General features: G+C 46.7%; 1 protein-coding gene across 1 annotated transcript in view; it reads left to right on the forward strand.

The window, feature by feature from the left end:
• Positions 1-20,586, forward strand: part of LOC141243759 (uncharacterized) — a 111,112-nt gene that overhangs the window by 75,041 nt on the left and 15,485 nt on the right. The window contains exon 8 of the mRNA XM_073668949.1: positions 12,776-12,887. Coding sequence (XP_073525050.1) covers positions 12,776-12,887 — 112 coding nt within the window. The remainder of the gene's footprint in view (positions 1-12,775; positions 12,888-20,586) is intronic.

Here is a 20,586-nt window from a genome sequence, read left to right on the forward strand (position 1 = left end):
GCAGAGCTATCTTCCAGGCCACATACTCACCATAGCCTGGAAAAGGTCATTATATATAAGAAAAATGTGTATTTCCCTGGAATAAGATAGCAGATATGAAGGTGCCATTTTATTCAGCTTCTATGACCTGCGGCCATATAGATGGCTTAGGAGGGACGATCCTACTGGAAGATTCCCTTTAACTCTAACCTACCTACTGTTGCTGGAGCCTTCACCTCTGGGACTTACATCACCGAGGCTAGCCACCTCGGTGACACATATCTTCCATCCAGGACTTTACCTCCTGCTTTCCTACAACAGTCATGGCCAAAAGTTCTTAGACCGATACAAATTTTGATTTTCACATTCTGCCTCTTCGGTGTTTTTCGCTCTTTTAGTTGGCTGTTTTTATGGCTACTGACAGACAATTAAACATTTCATAGGTTTTTACTCTTTTTCTGACAACTACATGAAGTTTCTGTAGAGCCCCAATATTCCCAGCGCTGCCCCGTATTCTCCAGACTTTTGCCCTTCCCCCAGCAGCTGGATATCAGCTTTTGGGCCAGATCGTGACTGTTGTCCACCCATTCTTGTCTCATCAATGCTCGGAGTTTATAATAATTTCTGGGTTTTGTTTGTTGCTTTTTGAGGATTCACCACAGGTTTTCATTGGGACTAAGATCTGGAGAGTTTACTGCCAAGGACCCAAATGTCAATGATTATGCTAGAAAAAGCATCATCACCATATTGTCCTGGATGAGGGGAGAAGTTTTTATAGGGGGTTTAGATCCCATTCTTTATTCATGGCCATGTTTTTAGTTATAATTTTGAGTGAGCCCCATCTATGAATGAAAAGCCCCCACACATTGTGAGTGAGCTCCCTCCGTCAATGAGCAGATCCCAGACATGAATGGTCTCAGGAGGATTTACTGCTGTCAGACACAGGGCTCATGGCAGAGTGTCGCATTCTCTTCTTCAGACAATCTTTCTTCCAGATGTCCCAAACTGTCTGAAGGGGCTTCATCTGAAAGTACCTGCAGGAAGTAGTGGGAGTGGCCCATTGAGGACGGGGGTAATGATATTTTATCTAATGAAAACCCATGCAGACTATTTGGGACATCTGTAATGATTGTCCAGAGAAGAAAAGGTGATGCTGCCATGAGTCCTGTGTCTGCCGGCAGTAAAGCTCCTGAGTAAATTCACAAGGTGACAGTTTCCACAGCCATATCCTTATCAACTATTCCTCATCTTATGTTGTATATCTGATGGAATGCACCCGTGGTTTACATTATGTGGGAATACGAGTCAGTGTTTAAGGGCTGGGGGCAACAAACACCTCCCCAATGTTACTAATGGCTTTCTAAAGCATTTTATTTATTTGATTTTTTATTTATTATTATAGCGCCATTTATTCCTTGGCGCTTTACATGTGATCGGGATATACATAGGAAAAACATTTACATAATCTTAACAAAACTAGTCAGCGACTGGTACAGCAGGAGAGAGGACCCTAACCGCGAGGGCTCACAGTCTACAAGGGATGGGTGAGGATACAGTAGGTGGGGGTAGAGGAGGTCATGCAGTAATGTGGTGAGGCGGTGGTTACTGCAGGTTGTAGGCTTGTCGGAAGAGGTAGGTCTTCAGATTTCTTTTGAAGGCTTCCACGGTAGGCGAGACTCTGATGTGTTGGGGTAGAGAGTTCCAGAGTAGGGGGGATGCACGGGAGAAATCTTTTATGCGATTGTGGGAAGAGGAGATAAGAGGGGAGTAGAGAAGGAGATCTTGTGAGGATCGGAGGTTGCGTGCAGGTAAGTACCGGGAGATTAGATCACAGATGTATGGAGGAGACAGGTTGTGGGTGGCTTTGTATGCCACGGTTAGGGTTTTGAACTTGAGTCTCTGGGCAATGGGGAGCCAGTGAAGGGATTGACAGAGGGGAGAGGCCGGGGAATATCGGGGGGACAGGTGGATTAGTCGAGCAGCAGAGTTTAGGATAGATTGGAGGGGCATGAGAGTGTTGGAAGGGAGGCCACAGAGCAGGAGGTTGCAGTAGTCAAGGCGGGAGATGATGAGGGCATGCATTAGTGTTTTTGCAGAGTCTTTGCTGAGGAATGCACGGATTCGGGAGATATTTTTGAGTTGGAGTTGGCAGGAAGTGGAAAGGGCTTGGATATGTGGTTTAAAGGAGAGATTAGAGTCCAGGGTTACCCCAAGGCGGCGAGCTTGTGGGACTGGGGAGAGTGAATAGCCATTGACGTTGATGGATAGGTCAGATGGAGGATATGAATGAGAGGAAAGATGATGAACTCTGTTTTATCCATGTTAAGTTTTAGAAATCTGGCAGAGAAGAAGGATGAGATGGCGGACAGACATTGTGGGATTTTGGTTAGTAGGGAGGAGATATCGGGTCCAGAGAGGTAGATCGGTGTGTCATCAGCATAGAGGTGATACTGAAAGCCGTGAGACTCTATGAGCTGTCCCAGGCCAAAGGTGTAGATGGAGAAGAGCAGGGGTCCAAGGACTGAACCTTGGGGGACACCGACAGATAGGGGCGAGATGAGGAGGTGGTGTGTGAGTGGGAGACACTGAATGTCCTGTCTGTTAGGTATTAGGAGATCCAAGATAGGGCCAAGTCCGTGATGCCAAGAGATGAGAGAATCTGTAGTAAGAGGGAATGGTCGACTGTGTCGAAGGCAGATGACAGGTCCAGAAGGAGGAGGATGGAGTAGTTTTGCTTGTATTTGGCGGTTAGTAGGTCGTTGGTGACTTTGGTCAGGGCAGTTTCAGTTGAGTGATGCGGTCGGAAGCCAGATTGTAGGCGGTCAAAGAGGGAGTAGGAGGAGAGGTGGGAGGACAGTTCAAGGTGGACATGTTGTTCTAGTAGTTTTGAGGCGTGGTGGAGAAGTGATATGGGCGGTAGCTAGTCAGAGAGTATGGGTCAAGGGAGGACTTTTTGAGGATGGGTGTGATTGAGGCATGTTTCAAACATGAGGGGAAGACACCAGTTGTTAGTGACAGGTTGAAGAGATGGGTTAGGGTTGGGATGAAGACTGTGGTAAGGTTAGGGATGAGGTGGGATGGGATTGGGTCAAGTTCGCAGGTGGTGAGGTGTGATTTGGAGAGTAAAGAGTAGACTTGACCTTCTGTAATGGTGGAGAAGTGGGGTTTGGAGGAGGAAGGTTAATAGGAGGAGGGGTTGTGCGATCTTTAGGCAAAAGCTTTGTCTGATGGTGTCAATCTTCTGCTTGAAGAAGAGATGAGAGAAGAGGGAGGAGGCGCTGGGGGACGAAGGAGAGAATTGAAAGAGTTAAATAGCTGTTTAGGGTTGTGGGACAGGGAAGATATGAGAGATGAGAAGTATGTTTGTTTTGCTGCAGTGAGTGTGGACTTGAAAATAGTGAGGGATTGTTTGAATGCGATTAAGTGCTCGATGGAGTGAGACCTTTTTCATCTCCGCTCCGCATCCCTGGAAGCCCGTCGCAGTTCTTTAGTAAGGTTGGTGTGCCAGGGTTGCCTGTTGATTGTGCGAGCTTTGGTATGTGTGAGAGGGGCGATCGAGTCGAGAGCTGCAGCTATTGTGATGTTATATAAAGCGGCAGCAACATCTGCATTGTGTAAGGAATTTATGTCTGTAAGAGGGAGGAGGGATTCAGAGAGTGAGTGTAGGTCGAGGTGTTTGAGGTTTCTGCGAGCGTGTGTTAGTTTGTGGAATGGAGATTGTGGACCTGGAGAGGAGAGGGTAGAGAATGTGAGGAGGTTATGGTCAGAGAGAGGGAGAGGTGAGATGGGGAACAGAGGCGGGTGAAGATGAGGTCCAGTGTGTGGCCATCTTTATGAGTAGCTGCAGAAGACCATTAAGCCAGGCCGAAGGAGGAAGTGAGGGATAGGAACTTAGAGACAGACGAGTGGGAAGTGTCAATGGGGATGTTGAAGTCACCCATTATGATAGTGGGGATGTCAGCGGAAAGGAAGTGAAGTAGCCAGGTGGTGCAGTTGTCTAAGAATGTGGTGGCTAGCCCTGGGGGTCGGTAAATGACGGCCAGTTGGAGGTCAGAGGGGGAATAGATGCGCACACAGTGCACCTCAAAAGAGGGGAGTGTAACGGAGGGTGGCGGTGGGATTTGGGTGAAAGCGCAGGTATCTGACAGGAGAAAATCAACGCCTCCACCATGTTTGCCATTGGGGTGGGGGGTATGGGAAAGGTGGAATCTCCCATACTAAAGTGCAGCTGGGGAGGCTCGGTGATGGCCAGGAAGGAAAGTTTGTTAGTAATGAAAAGGTCGTGGATGTAGGAAAGTTTGTTGCAGACAGAGCGAGCGTTCCATAGAGCTCCTGTTAGTGCAACTGAGGAAGTGAGGATTAGTTGGATGGGTATGAGGTTAGAAGGGTTGCGACAGTTTGTGGAAGGTCGTGGATAGGAGGTAGAAGTAACTGTGGGGATATGGCGAGGAGGACCAGGATTTGGAAAGATATCTCCAGCAGTGAGGAGGAGCAGAGAAAGTGTTAGCAGGAGACAGCATGAGGTTGCTGTCTGTGTTTGGAGATCCAGGATTGAATGTTGAGGAATAATTCTGAGGAGGAAGTGAGATGAATGGGGAGGATGGAGGGAGAGATGAACAGTTCCTTACTAGGTGTAGGGATTTGAGGGGTTACTAGAAAGTGAAGGACTATAGGGGAAAAAGTGAGAGCTAACAGAAACATAGTTAATAGAGTGTAAGTGGTCAAAGTGTTGGTTACCTGACTCCTGTCCTGACTAACTGCCTCTGAAATAACTGCCACTTATCTCCGAAGCCACTTTGCACAAGAAGACGCGTGCACAAGCCAGCACATATTATAGCAAGACTTGCCTCTAAGATGCACAGATGAGACTTTGCAGCATTCACAGTTAAACCAATTCATCTCACAATCCAGGGAAAATTGGTTTGAAAAAGGTACAAAGGCAGGAAATGTTCTGAGTTTTAAGCTGGATTGTCTATCCCCACATGGCCTCAATGAAGGTTCAGAGAGTAAGTATAGAGTAGGTTCCATGAGTTAGGCATACTGAATAGTTATTCTTTTAGTACCTCTCATAAGGATGTGTAATACACCATATAACTATCAATAGCAAAGCCAGGGGGAAGGCCACTCCCTAGTGTATCAATGTGAGTAATAAGAACAAAAAAGTGCAGAGGACGACCTCCAACTTGTTGGAGTTGCACTCTGAGTACCGCACCATTGTAGATGTGTCACAAGTATAGACCTGCTCATCCACTCATCGCTCCACCAGAAGGAAGGTTAGGGAAAAGAAATAGATACACAGGTGCAAGCAACACCAACTGCTATGGGCATCCGAGTGTTCTGTTCGTCCTGGGAATTATACCATTATAATCAAGGTTAGTATGAAGAACTTGATGCTAGGAGAAAACTTCACTTGCAGAAAAATACATCTGCTCACTTCTAAGTATAAACCGACTGTTTTCTGGTACGTGTTTCGGGGTGTTTGCCCATCTTCAGTCCAAATTAAGAAGACCTTATCATTTGCTTATCACTAGCAAGAGAATTGTTGGGTGAGCTGCTATTCAATGTAGTTCAATTTCTAGTTATTTATACACTCTTTACGCACTAATTACATTTTAATATCTTTTCAACAAGTTTCTTCACCATTTGTCAATCAACCCTCAGGAATCCTAGTTTTTAAATATTTAGTGCCACATTTTAAATCAGCTTTGCAAACTGTTTGGAGGGATATTTTGTATACTTTTTCTTGACACACAATACACCAATTTTAAATCTGGACCTTTCATTCCCACATTCAGCAATACCAGCTGAATGATTTTTTATTTGCAATGTACGCCATGTGTACACTATCAAGCTTTGAATATACACTAGTGTACAAAATACTAGCAGTCCAGTATGACTAACAAGATCTATCCCGGTTTTTGGTATAAATTCTATCACCACATGTCAAACAATTTACCAGTTGGTTCAGTAGATTCTAAGAAAAACAACAGACTCCACATTCATGATCTGTATGTTTTTGAGTCTCTATTTGAATAATTAATTGAAAAGGGGGAGTGTTCAAAATAATAGAAGTGTGGAGTTCAATTAGTGAGGTCAATCATTCTGTGAAGAAACAGCTGTGAATCAGGGGGCCTTTATCTAAGGGTGAAGCCAGCACATGTTGTACATGCATTTCTCCTTGAAAGCCTGAGAAACATGGGTCGCTCCAGACATTGTTAAGAAGAACAGCGTACTTGGATTAAAAAGTTGATTGGAGAGGGTAAAACTTATAAAGAAGTGTAGAGAATGGTCGGCTGTTCAGCTAAAATGATCTCCAATGCTTTATAATGGAAAGCAAAACCAGAGAGACATGGAAGAAAACAGAAGACTACCATTCTAATGGATGGAAGAAAAGCCAAAATGGAAAATGCTCAGCCAATTTTCAACTCCAGGATGATCAGAGATAGTTAGAAGACACCTGTGTGAAGCTAAGCTCTTAGCAAGAAGTCCCTGTAAAAATCCCACAGTTTAAAAAAAAAAAAAAAAAAAAGACTGAAGCGGATACAATTTGCAAAAGAACACATCAACTGGCCTAAAGAGATATGGAGAAACATTTTGTGGACTGATGAAAGTAAAATTTGTTCTTTTTGGGTCTAAGGGCCACAGACAATTCGTCAGAAGACCCCCAAACTCTGCATTCAAGCCACAGTACACTCTGAAGACAGTGAAGCATGGTGGAAGCATCATGATATGGGCATGTTTCTCTTACTATGGTCCGGACCTATTTACCGCATACCAGGGATCATGGACCAGTTTGCATATATTAAAATACTTGAAGAGGTCATGTTGCCTTACACTGAAGAGGATATGTCCTTGAAATGGGTGTTTCAACAAGACAACGACCCTAAACACACCTGTAAACCAGCAAAATCTTGGTTCCAGACCAACAAAATTGAGGTTATGGAGTGGCCAGCCCAGTCCCGGACCTTAATCCGATAGAACACTTGTGGGGTGACATCAAAAATGCAGTTTGAGACAAAGCTAAAAAATGCCAAAGAATTGTGGGATGTAGTCAAAGCATCCAGAGCTGGAACAACAGTTGACAGGTGCCAGAAGTTGGTTGACTGTATGTAATATAGATGTGAAGCAGTTCTAAAACACTGTGGGTATACAACTAGAGTTGAGCGAACATGTTCAAAAAACGTTCACCAATTTCAAATTCGGCACGAACATTGCACATTCAGATTCGTGATCGGACACCCAAGCGTTTTTATTAAAGCAGTAAAAGTGCGGGAAATTATTTTTATCACTTTGGCTAGGATAGTGGTGCTGTAAGATTAACAGGGGGGGGCGTGTTTTTAATGAGGGGAAGGGGTGGGGAGAGGTCAGAGGAGCGCCGTGCTGGTAATCTAATTTTATTTTTTTTCTTAACTTGGTGTGTAGATTGCAGCAGGCCAATCAGGGTGCAGGAACCATCCACAATGTCCAGACACAAGGGCTTGTGCCATTGGCTGCTGAAATCACATGTCATAGAATGGTAGAGTTGGAAGGGACCTCCTGGGTCATCTGGTCCAACCCCCTGCTCAAAGCAGGATTCACTAAATCATCTCAGACAGATATCTGTCCAGCCTCTGTTTGAAGACGTCCATTGAAGGGGAACTTACCACCTCTCGTGGCCGCCTGTTCCACTCATTGATCACCCTAACTGTCAAAAAGTTTTTTCTAATATCTAATCTGTGTCTCCTCCCATAGAAAGAGCGGACATGTTGTTTTAGCTCCATTTTGTCAGTATAACAGCTCAGAGAGGATACTCCTGACGCTGCTCCTGGATACTGAAAGATTCTAGATAGTTAGCACAGCTGTTGTCAGATAGTTTAGATAGATAGGGTCCTGTGTGGCTGTGAAATCCACCTTCCAACACATTACTATTTTTTGCTATTAGTGAGGTCCAGACAGACAGCAGCACATTTCAGCATGGAACTCTGTTGTGCACTGCTTATATTGTGCTCCATGAACGAGTACAACTTTCTATTCAATTACAATTCTATACAATTCAAATTTTTTCTGTTACTACCGTGATACATACAGAAGGTCACATCTCGGCTTCAAATTTTTTGGCGCATATATTCAATTGTATACAGGACTCTTCCACAGTAAAAAAAAAATAATTCCTTCTATTACTAACGTGATACACGAGGCCACATCTCAGTTTGAAATTTTTTGGAGCATATATTCTATTGTATACAGGCCTCATCCACAGTAAAAAATAGAATTTTTGTTGCTAACAGCGTGCTCCAAGCACTCTGAGCAACATGCGATGAGCCCTGATGCAGTATCTCATGTCATATAGCCTGGACCAAGCAATACGGACGTGGTGCAAATCACACTTGCGGAGTGTGTACAGCTTAAGGACCTCTGCACAGTTTTGAAATGGCTACTAAGATGGTTAGCGCTGACAGTGTCATCAGCATCACTATTCCGGTCATCTATGTGCTGGAGCAAACTTAGAATAGCTTGCAGGAGGAGGTGGTGGTCCCAGAGGAAGAGGGCGAAGTAGAGGGGGATTTGGAAGGGATAACAGTGTCTTTAAGTTCCAGACTGTTGTCACACAAATGGGTGTAAAAGGAGGGTGGATTACATCAATCGAGGAGGGCTCATGGTACCAGACAAACTGTTATTGAAGGTGCCGGAGCCGAGGAACAATGGAGGAGGAAGCGGTGAGCAACAATCAGGAGATGAAGAGGATAATCATCCCCTCTCTTGATTGTGGTTGGCAGGAGTGGAAGGAGGAAACAAGCATCAGTGTTACCCAGCCACCAACACACCATGGGCTTGGACCTCATGGAAGAGTCTGACATATGAGCGCCTTCTTGCTGCACTATCTGCAACATGATCCCCGTATAGTTAGGATTCAAAATAATGCTGACTACTGGGTTGCCACTCTTAGATCCACGTTATAAGAGTAAATTGTGCCAGATGCTTCCTACCCTGGAAAGGGACCCGCGAATGCTGGAGTATCGAAACAAGCTTTTACACAACCGTAAGAGAGGTTTTCCCCAAGACTAGACTTCCAACCTCTGGAACGTCAATTCGTCAACATCAAAACATTAGCTGCAGCAGTGTAAATGGCAGAAGCAATTTCCGCGAGTCCTTTTACACATTTTTTAGACCAGCTTGTGCATCAGCACAACAGAGTACAAGTCTGGCACATAGTGAACGACTGAAGAGGATGGTGCAGGAGTATCTTGAGCTCAATATCATCATGGAGGGTTTGGACCCTTTTAAATTTTGGTCTTCAAAAATTGAAGAGTGGCCTGAGCTCGCCTGTCACGCCCTGGAGGTTTTACTATGGCCGGCAGCCAGCGTTCTCTCAGAACATGTCGTCAACGCTGCTGGTGGTGTCCTGACAGATGAGCGCAGCCAGCTTACCCCTGAAAGTGTTGACTGCCTAACTTCATGAAGGTGAACAGGTCATTGATCTCCAAGGACTTTTGCACCCCAATCACAGACTGTACAGACCAGGCAATGGTGTAGTTTTTAGTGTGCTGTATTGATCTCACATAATTGCAGTCTGTGATATCTTTGTTGTGGCTTCTGTGCCTGCTGTTGCTGCTGCTGCAGATGTTCATAATTTTTCTAAATTTGAAGACTCCTGGTTGGGTCTCCATCTGCTGGGTTGGTTGTAGTGGAAGAGGTGTCAGTCCCCATTATACTATTTCTACTCTAGTGTAATTGATACCACTTTGGTGGTGTCTACCGCTAATTTTTTTTAAATGTGGACACTCGTGGTTGGGTCTCCTTCATGTGTGTTGCCTGTAGCAGTAGGGCTCCCAAACCAGCAGGCCGCCACTTACTTTCGGTCAACTACCTGTGTTACTATCCTTAAATATTTAGACCAGTACTACTCTATGAAACTGATTTTTCTGCCATCTGAGTGGCTGAGCAGAAAAGCAGGTTGAGTTGTTGCATGTGGTATCAGGGCTCCCAGCACAGCAGGTCTACATTGGATCCCTCACCCACCTCATCTTAATTTGAAGTTCAATTCAAAGCTGTAAATGCTGGCCCAGACCCTGATACCTCATGCATGTCCCATGGCTGACTACTGCTGTACCATTATATAATTTGTACTGTTGATCAATTTATGCTACTTTTCCTGCTGTCTACCCCTAATTTGAGCTGTTTTGGCAGCTTTTGGGTCCTTTCGAAGGCATTGTGTATGCGTTTGGTTTTGCCTCCCCTTGAACCCAATGGGATTTGAATATGTTCATCGAACTTTTTGACTAATTATTCGGAGAACATCGGAAAGTTCGCCGATCTGAAACTAATCCAACCTTCAGAGGTTTGCTCATCTCTTTATACAACTAAATATTAGGTTAGTAATTCACAGGAATGCTAAATCCTTAAAAAAAAAAGAATACATATTGTGAGTTTGTAAAGACAAATGCAGACACTGCTATTTTTTAGAACAGCCCAATGGTCATTTTTTGTTATTTTTTGTAAAGTAGTTAAAATTATCTACATTTCTCTTCATGTTTTGAATTAGAAAACAGTGTGCAATGTTCCCAATGCTGGAAATAAAAACTAGGATAAAAATTGTGTGCTTAACTCATGTTTTTGAACACACTTATTATTTTCAACACTACTGTATGTAAACATAGTTTTAGATCCTTTTTGTCAAACGCCACCTTATGCATCCATTGTAACCAGTACATCGCACTTCTTAGTACCGGGATCTCTCCGGTCAAATCTATCACGGGCCCACAATGTTTTCTACATGGTACATTCTAGCAAGATTCACTGTGACTGCTCCATCGCTCTGATGCTGCTGAATGCGGTTTTTCCCAATGTAAGATCTCCTGTGCACCCAAAGCACCACTGGTTGATGAAAAATGTTCTGATTGTCATTTATGTGTGAGGACTTTTCATCAATAGAGGGGGCTGACTCACAATTACACGGCCATGAAAAAAGAATGGGATCTAAACCTCCTCTGAGAGCAACTTCTCCCATCATCCAAGAGCAATATGGTGATGATACACCTCCACCCCATGACGGAGACCAAGACAAAAGTGATAACTAAGTGGCTCGGGGAGCAAAATATTGAAATTTTTTGTCCACAGCCAGTAACTCCCAGATCTCAGTCCACCTTGAGAAAATGCGGTCAATCCTCAGAAAGCGACAAAACCCAGAAATTGTGATAACTGAGCTCTCATGAGACAACAACGGTTGGCCATCAGTCATAATCTGCCCAAAAGCCGATATCCAGCTGCCGGGGGGAGGCCAGAAGTCTGGAGAATAAAAAAAGCGCTGCTGGGAATATTGAGGCGTCACAGAAACTTCATGTACCGTATTTTTTGGACTATAAGACGCACTGGACCAAAAGACGCACCCCAAATTTTGGGGCGGAATATAGGAAAAAAAAAATTTTTTATAAGATGGGGGTCCATCTTATAGTCTGAATAGGTACTGTATCTTATCTGGAAGGTGGTGGAGCGAGGGTCACAGGAGGCAGGGTCCTTCAGGAAGTCGTGCTCCAGCAGCGGGGAGTTGCGGTGGTTGTGGAGCAAGGATTGCAGGGCCATCCGTTCCCTCCCTCAGGAACCTGGCAGCTGCAGCAGAAGAGGTGAGATGGTGGTATCAAGCTGAGGCCCAATGCCTGGCTGGGGACTGGTGGGCAGCGTGCGGGCTTTCCGGTGTGCGCAGCCATCTTTCTGAAGCTCAAAAACACAATAGCATTGAGATCCAAAGGTTATGTATGTCCTTTTATTGATGTACATACAGCAATGTCCAATTCAACGTAAGATTTCTGCCCAACGTTTCAACCCAAACGGGTTTTCCTCAGGGGCCGTATGAAGAGTTGAAAAGTGTATGGTCAGGACTTGCTGCAATTAGTGAATGTGGGATATCCAACTGGTCAGTGGAATAATAGAATGTGAGGCCACACATACAGGACTCACTCTTCACAAACAGGACCATTGCCTGTCATTCCCAAGCTTTTTTATATTAAACAGCTACATAGGGTAACTCCCGGTGTAGTGTATTGGTTGTGGTCATATTCTATTCTTCCACTGACCAGTTGGATATCCCACATTCACTAATCGCAGCAAGTCCTGACCATACACTTTTCAACTCTTCATACGGCCCCTGAGGAAAACTCGTGTGGGTTGAAACGTTGGGCAGAAATCTTCCTTTGCATTGGACTTTGCTGTATGTACATCAATAAAAGGACATACATAACCTTTGGATCTCAATGCTATTGTGTTTTTGAGTGTCAGAACCTTATTCTGATCTATGTAAAATCATTTTTGGTTCTTGGCACCTATTGTATATAGTGAGCCCAGTCTTTCTATTTGGACTATCTTTCTGAAGCTGTGATCTACAGGAAAATGGCCACCCGAGCTCTGCACATGCTCGAGCGGCCATTTTCCTGTAGATCACAGCTTCAGGAAGATGGCCGTGCACGCCGCTCACCGGCCTCCAGCCAGACACCGGCCCACAACATCTCACCTTCTGCTGCTGCCGCCGCTGGGTTCCTGAGGGAACGGAGGGCCCTGCGATCCCGCTCCATCACCACCGCAACTATCAGTTAAGCTCTACGTGCACCCCCCATTTTCCTCCCAAATTTGGGGGGGGGAGTGCGTCTTATGGTCCGAAAAATATTGTAGTTGTCAGAAGCAGCCGACTAAAAGAGCGAAAAACACAAAACTTGTGTGTCAGTCTCAGAAATCTTGGCCACGACTGTAAGGCTACACTAGAGATATGGGGATTTCTTCTGTATTATCTCTGCTGTATTGTACTGAATTGTTATATATGTGACAGCAGAGTGGAGATCTGCCTGATGTTAAGCTGCAGGATGAAGAAGAGTGGATAATGAACGATCAGCCCTACATGAGTGACATGAAGGAGCAGATTCCACGAGATGATACTACAGGTGTGTAATAATGACTGTATGCTGTGACATCACAGGGGTGTAATAATGGCAATACACAGTGACATCACAGGGGTGTAATAATGGCAATACACAGTGACATCACAGGGGTGTAATAATGGCTATACACAGTGACATCACAGGGGTGTAATAATGGCTATACACAGTGACATCACAGGGGTGTAATAATGGCTATACACAGTGACATCACAGGGGTGTAATAATGGCTATACACAGTGACATCACAGGGGTGTAATAATGGCTATACACAATGACATCACAGGGGTGTAATAATGGTTATACACAGTGACATCACAGGGGTGTAATAATGAATATACAGTTGAAACCAGAAGTTTCCATACACTATATAAAAAGACACGTGTGTTTTTCTCAATATCTGACATGAAATCAGAATAAACCTTTCCTGTTTTAGGTTAATTAGGATTACCATAATGTTTAATATTTGCCAAATACCAGAATAATGAGAGAGAATGTTTTAAGGCATTTATTACTTACTGCAAAGTCAAAAGTTTACATACACTAAGATTGCTATGCCTTTAAACAATTCTGGACTGCCCTATTGAACCTTCTGATTTTTTGGTAACAGCTGAGTTAATTAGAGACACACCTGTGATGTATTTTAATGCACACTTGAAACACGCTTCTTCTTTGTGTAGCATCATGGGAAAGTCTAAAGAAATCAGCCAAGATATCAGGAAGAAAATTATGGACTTGCACAAGTCTGGCTCATCCTTGGGTACAATTTCAAGATACCTTAAGGTGCCTCGTTCATCTGTACAAACAATTATACGCAAGTACAAACACAAGATGGGAATGTCCAGCCATCATACCGCTCAGGAAGGAGACTGGTTCTGCGTCTCGGAGATCAACATGTTTTGGTCCGACTTGTGCATATCACCCCAAGGACAAAAGCAAAAGACCATTTGAGGATGATGGCGGAAGCTGGTAAGATTGCGTCAATATCCGCAGTTAAACGAGTACTGTATCAGCATGGGCTGAAAGGCCACTCTGCCATTGAAGAAGTCATTACTCTAAAAGAAACATAAAAAAGCCAGATTAAGGTTTGCAAATACACACAGGAACAAAGACCTTAACTTTTGGAGACATGTCCCGTGGTCTGATGAAACTAAAATTTAACTTGTTGGGCATTAAGACCATCGTTACGTTTGGAGGAAAAAGGGAGAAGCCTAATAATACCATCTCAACTGTGAAACAGGGGCAGCAGTATCATGTTGTGGGGTTGTTTTGCTGCAGGAGGGACTGGTGGACTTCACAAAATAGATGGCATCATGAGAAAAGAAGATTATGTGGCAATACTGAAGCAAAATCTCAAGACATCAGCCAGGAAGTTAAAGCTTGGGCGGAAATGGGTCTTCCAAATAGACAATGACTCGAAGCATACTGCCAAAATGGTAACAAAGTGGCTTAAGGATAACAAAGTCAATGTTTTGGAGTGGCCATCACAAAGCCATGATCTCAATCCAATTGAAAACTTATGGGCAAAGCTGAAAAGGCTGCGAGCAAGGCGACCTAGAAACCTGGATCAGTTACACCAGTTTTGTCAGGAAAGAATGGGCCCAAATTCTGACCAACTATTAGAAAAAGCTTGTGGAAGGATATCCCAAACATTTGACCCAAGTCATTCAGTTTAAGGGCAATGGTACCAAATACTAATGAAATGTGTCAGGCAAAAAGTATATTTTTCCTAGTTTTAAAAATGTTGAAAGGACAGCCAGAGATGTCTTAAATCTCCACCCAGTGTTCACTTGGAAGGGACCTCCATAGAAATCTACTCTTGCTTCCCCCAAACAAGGAATTTTTATAACCGCCATAAACCTCAGCCAAAAGCAAGCATACTGGTCTACACTGGATTTCCCCTCCAAAGCCCTATTGTGTAACTGAACAAACTTTTAATGTCGAGTTTAATAATGCACATGACTGTCACAAACACGTGGACCACATTTTTGGGATGCTCACCTTTTTCCAGTTATGATGGTGTATCTTTAATAACTGGGAAACCACCAGAAACCGAGGAAATGGGTTCTGAGCTTCTGAACGTCATACAAATATCATATTTTATACCAATCTCTGTGAATATTGGTGACGGCAAACATGATGTATCCATTTTGGATGTGTGCCCCCCCCATACCAAGATATGAAAGATGAAGGATTTTTATGTATTGTGCAGCTGGGTGGGTTCACAAAACCGAGCCCCCGTCTGAGGTAAACAACATGGGTGTGTCCTAGTGTTTTGCCTCCTTAGTAAAAACCAAAACGTCCATGTTGACTCATTCCAACCCAGGGACGTCAGACGCAAGCACTTCTCGCTGCGTGGAGGAATCACACCTAATTTCCGGAGAGCCGTCTCCCCCCCCCACAGAATCTGAGACCATCACCTCGTGGCGCAGGTTTTGCTATTACTTATCCCTTTTATTTTAATAACTGTTTTATGCATATATGTAAATTGTCTTCTTCATAATATCTTGTATATCTTTTGTAAACACTGCCAACTTTTGGGAGTAAATTAGTATTTTTTACCAGCTTCGTTCTTCTTGTCCTATGTCGAGCAAACACGTTCCTCACCCGCTAATTTCACGTTACCGAACGGGTACCCGATCCACCTCTTAAGAGATCGGTGGTGGCAGCATACTGTGTATTTATGTGATATTGTGGTTTTAGGGTGGCTGGATTGAGGTATATATACATTCCTGGAAGGAACTGGTGGTATATATACGTCCTGTCACATCACGTGCCACAATAGTCGACATAAATGAGAGCAGCTGCGCCCTGTTGCTTATCCTCGGTCAATACCGTGTTTGACCAGCAGGATAAGGGGGCACCAGAGGGCTGCAAGGTCTGACCAAGTTTTCCTGACAATTGGTGGCAAGCGGTGGGCTCATAGGACATTAGTGATCTGGTTTGAGCAATCATTCCTCTCACTAAAAACTTGCACAGTTCTTACCTGGACCCTGCATAAAAGTTTTGAAGATCAAACTCAGTGTTTTTTAGATCTGAGACAATACTGTATGTGTAGCAGTTACCCCCCACCCTTCTTCGTTTTTTCTTTTCTATTTGTATTTTGGTGATCATGGTCGTAGTTGGGGAGTTCTGGTACAGCCAGCAGAAAAAGGACACTCTTATTGGAATATGTATAACCAAAGGCATTGACCCCCTCGGCAAAAAAAAAGAACAAATGGCTGCTGCACTGGCGCAACTGGAGGCCGAGCAAGCCCGTCTCCAGACCTCAGCAGCGCCAGGGGTCAGCCGAGATATGGACAGTACTAATGCAGGGGTCCCACCTGTAGACGCACGCCGCGTCCGCGACCAGGGCAGCCTGGACCCCTATCTGCAGATGGCTCTACAGCAACTTCCTGCAGAGGATCATGAAGGATGGCTGAAAGTAATTCAGCAGCACCAGGAGGCTAGCGAGCCGAGCGAGAGGCCCAAGCTCAGAGGGCCCATGAACTGCAGATGGCCCAACTCGGGATCTCACCATCCACCTCACGGAATGGTGAGACCAACAATGCGACCCTGTTTAAACCCCGTCCAGAGCATTTTCCTGTGATGGAAAAGGACGGTGACCTCGACACCTTTCTAAGGGGTTTTGAAAAGACTTGCAGACAGTACCAACTGCCTGTGGACCAGTGGGCCCAGTACTTAACTGCAGGGCTGCGAGGCAAAGCTCTGGATGTGTTTGTGGCTGTTCCTCAGGGCCTAGATGGGAACTATGATGCCATTACGCAGGCCCTAATCCAGAGGTTCCAACTGACTCCTGAGGTGTACCATAAAAAGTTCCGGAACCTCCAATGTGGACCGCACGACAGTTACAGCGATGTGGTGCATGGGCTCAGAACCAGCTTTGAGCAGTGGATCCAAGGACTGTCAGCGACCACCTTTGAGCAGCTAAAGGACCTGATGGTGAAAGACCAGTTCCTACATCTGTGTCCGACTGAGGTACGGCAGTTCGTGATGGATCGGGAGCCACCAGATGCCAATAAAGCAGCGCAGATCGCAGACACTTACGAGGCCAACCGGAGACCGGAGGTGCGGAAGCCGGTCGTTTCCAGCTGGAAAGGGGGTAAGCCATCAACCACCATCCCTGCCCTTGCTACCTGACCTTCCGGAGGCCTTGTCCCCGTTACCAAGGCCTGGCCTCTAATGCCCGCAAATCTTATTTCTGCAACCAGACTGGCCATCTCAGCGCCACTTGCCCAGAGAAGCAGAGGAAGAACTCCCCATCCAAGGCCCCAGGGCCTAGTGCTTCAGTTCTTTTGGTGGGTGGGCCGGTTGGGAGGGCCTGTGAAAACTTGCAGTCTATCACTGTGGGGGACACTGTCACTGTAGGCCTCAAGGATACTGGGGCCGAACGAACCCTCATCCGACCCGAACTGGTATCCGCTGAAGAGCTTATTCCGGGAAAGACCCTGACTGTCACCGGGATTGGGGGCGTCTGATGCCCCTTGCCCATGGCCCGGGTTTTTATTGATTGGGGTGCGGGGAGTGGGGTGAAGGAAGTGGGAGTATCTGAAAACCTACCCGCAAATGTTTTGTTGGGAACTGATTTGGGGAGGATGTTTGCTTATTATGTCCCTGACACTCCTCCCCAATCTGATACGGTTGGTAAGGTTAATGCTGATAATGTGAATGTCAAAGCTTTACCTGATGATGATGATGATGATGATGTATTTGAAGGTACAGGAGAACTCAGCCATGTCACGCTGCGGGGTGATATTGCTGAGGATCCCCTAGCAGGAGCAAGTGTCAGTGCTAAGGGTAATGGGGAGAGGCACGGGGACCATGAAGCAGGTGGTGCTGTGCCAGCGACCAGTGTCACAACAGACGGTGATCTGGCTGATGGTAGCGGCCCCATAAGTAGCACTGCGCCTGAGGTAATGGGGGAGGATGTGGAAGTAGTACTCATAGCCACGCAGGCTGATGGGACGGTGTTATTCCTCAGGAAGACGGCCTATATAGACGCTGTTACCCGCAGTCAGAGTGCCCAGAACGCAAGTAACGCCCTGCCTTCTGGACCCTCCTCGGACAGAGGAATAACGGAATCAGTTATGGACCCAGAGCCGGTCCCAGAGGGTCCCAGTGAGGACGTGGCCTTTACCTCACTTCTGGCTTCCTCCAGCCACGAGTTTCAGGCAGCTCTGCACTCAGATGCTAGCCTAGGGACGTTAAGGAGCCTCGCTGAGAAACCCACCTCTGAGTCGGATAAGAAGAGGGTATTCTGGGACCAAGGGAGGTTGTACCGGGAGACAGTTCCCTGTACACCCCAACAGGAGTGGTTGAGGGAAAGACAGCTGGTCGTCCCCTACCAATTCAGGGATGAGTTGTTGCAGATCGCCCATGAGATTCCACTCGCTGGACACTTGGGGGTCAGCAAAACCAAGGCTGTCTCACTTTTATTGGCCCAAAATGGGGACGGATGTGGTGAACAACTGTCGCTCCTGTACCATGTGTCAAAGAGTGGGAAAGTCAGAGCCGGCTCCCAAAGCCCCCCTGATTTCTTTGCCAGTGATAGAGGAGCCTTTCCAGAGGATTGCTGTGGACATTGTGGGACCACTGGCCATACCCAGCAGCTCTGGAAAACGTTTCATCCTTACTGTGGTAGACTATGCTAACCGGTATCCGGAGGCAGTAGCCCTGTCCTCAATTAGGGCGGATAAGGTGGCGGACGCCCTCTTAGCCATCTTTTCGCGAGTAGGCTTCCCCAGGGAGATGCTTACCGACCAGGGGACCCAGTTCATGTCTCGCTTAATGTAGGCCCTATGTAAGAAAATGCAGGTGCAGCATCTGGTATCGAGCGAGTATCATCCCCAAACCAATGGTTTGTGTGAGCGATTCAGCGGTACCCTCAAACAGATGTTAAAAATGCTGGTTGAGACCCAGGCCAGGGACGCGACTGGAAGCGTTACCTCCCACACCTGCTATTTGCTTACAGAGAGGTTCCATGGGCCTCGATGGGGTTCTCCCCCTTTGAGCTCCTGTATATGGCAGGCGTGTCCATAGGCGGATTATAATGAGGACGATCTGGGCTACCGCCCGGGGCCCCGAACCACCAGGGGGCCCGGGGTGTCTATGGCCAGATTGTCCTTATTATATGTGCGGAGCCGCGGCACATACCGGCAGACAGTGGCGGTGGGGTGCCCCCAGACCGCTCACCCCAGCAGCGGCGCACAGCCGCTGCTTCTTCTTCGGCCGGGCCAGCACTGCAGCAGTTAACTTCCCTGTGCTGGCCCGGCCGCGTCACTGCTAGGAGACACGGCCCTGTGCGCCGCCGTGTCTCCTAGCTGTGACATCACGCAGTGCGCACCCGGCCTGCACTGCTACTTACCACCGGAGAGGAGCAGGAGCCAGGAGGACTGGAGCCGAGCCGGGGGATGGTGAGTGTGTGTGTGTGTATATGTGTGTGTGTGTGTGCAGGCAGATATCATTGTGTGATGTCTGTTTATATGTATTTTTGTGTTTCAAATGTGTTTATGCGTGTATGTATATGTCTGTATATGTTTGTGTGCGTGCGTGACTGCATGCGGCCTCCTGCTGTATTTTGGGGAGAAAGGGCGCCGTGTGGCCTCCCTCTGTGTATAGATGGTGCCGTGCAGCCTCCCGCTGTGTATTGATGGCGCCATGCAGCCTCCCTCTGTGTATTGATGGCGCCGTGCGGCCTCCCGCTGTGTATAGATGGCGCCGTGCGGCCTCCTGCCGTGTATAGATGCCATCGTGCGGCCCCCTGCTGTGTATAGATGGCATCGTGCGGCCTCCCGCTGTGTATAGATGGCACCGTGCGGCCTCCTGCTGTGTATAGATGGCGCCGTGCCGCCTCCCGCTGTGTATAGATGGCGCCATGCAGCCTCCTGCTGTCTCTGGGGAAGGGGCGCCGTGCGGCCTCCCGCTGTATATAGATGGCGCCGTGCGGCCCCCTGCTGTGTATAGATGGCATTGTGCGGCTTCCCGCTGTGTATAGATGGCACCGTGCGGCCCCCTGCTGTGTATAGATGGCATCGTGCGGCCTCCCGCTGTGTATAGATGGCACCGTGCGGCCCCCTGCTGTGTATAGATGGTGCCGTGCGGCCTCCCGCTGTGTATAGGTGGCGCCGTGTGCCCTCCCGCTGTGTATAGATGGCATCGTGCGGCCTCCCGCTGTGTATAGGTGGCGCCGTGCGGCCTCCCGCTGTGTATAGGTGGCGCCGTGCGGCCTCCCGCTGTGTATAGATGGCTACGTGCAGCCTCCTGCTGTGTATAGATGGCTACGTGCGGCCTCCTGCTGTGTATAGATGACGCTGTGCGGCCTCCTGCTGTGTAAAGGTGGCGCCGTGCGGCCTCCTGCTGTGTATAGATGGCTACGTGCAGCCTCCTGCTGTGTATAGATGGCTACGTGCAGCCTCCTGCTGTGTATAGATGGCTACGTGCGGCCTCCTGCTGTGTATAGATGGCTACGTGTGCTCAATATTGAGTCATACAATTAATGTAAGGCTATGTGCCCACGATGCAGAAATGCTTCGGATTTTTTTTGAGCGTTTCTGCATCTCCCTGGCAGAAAAAACGCATGTGGATTGTACATGCGGATTGTACATGCGTTTTTCCTGCCAGGGACTTGCTGATGTGAAGCGTTCTTCACATGCATTTCCGTATGCGGGTTGACAAGCGCTTTCCAAGCGATTTTAGCATCACTTGG

The sequence above is a fragment of the Phyllobates terribilis genome, unplaced genomic scaffold (assembly GCF_046119375.1).
Source record: "Phyllobates terribilis strain yellow unplaced genomic scaffold, ASM4611937v1 Scaffold_2__4_contigs__length_985480577, whole genome shotgun sequence".
Lineage (NCBI taxonomy): Eukaryota > Metazoa > Chordata > Amphibia > Anura > Dendrobatidae > Phyllobates > Phyllobates terribilis.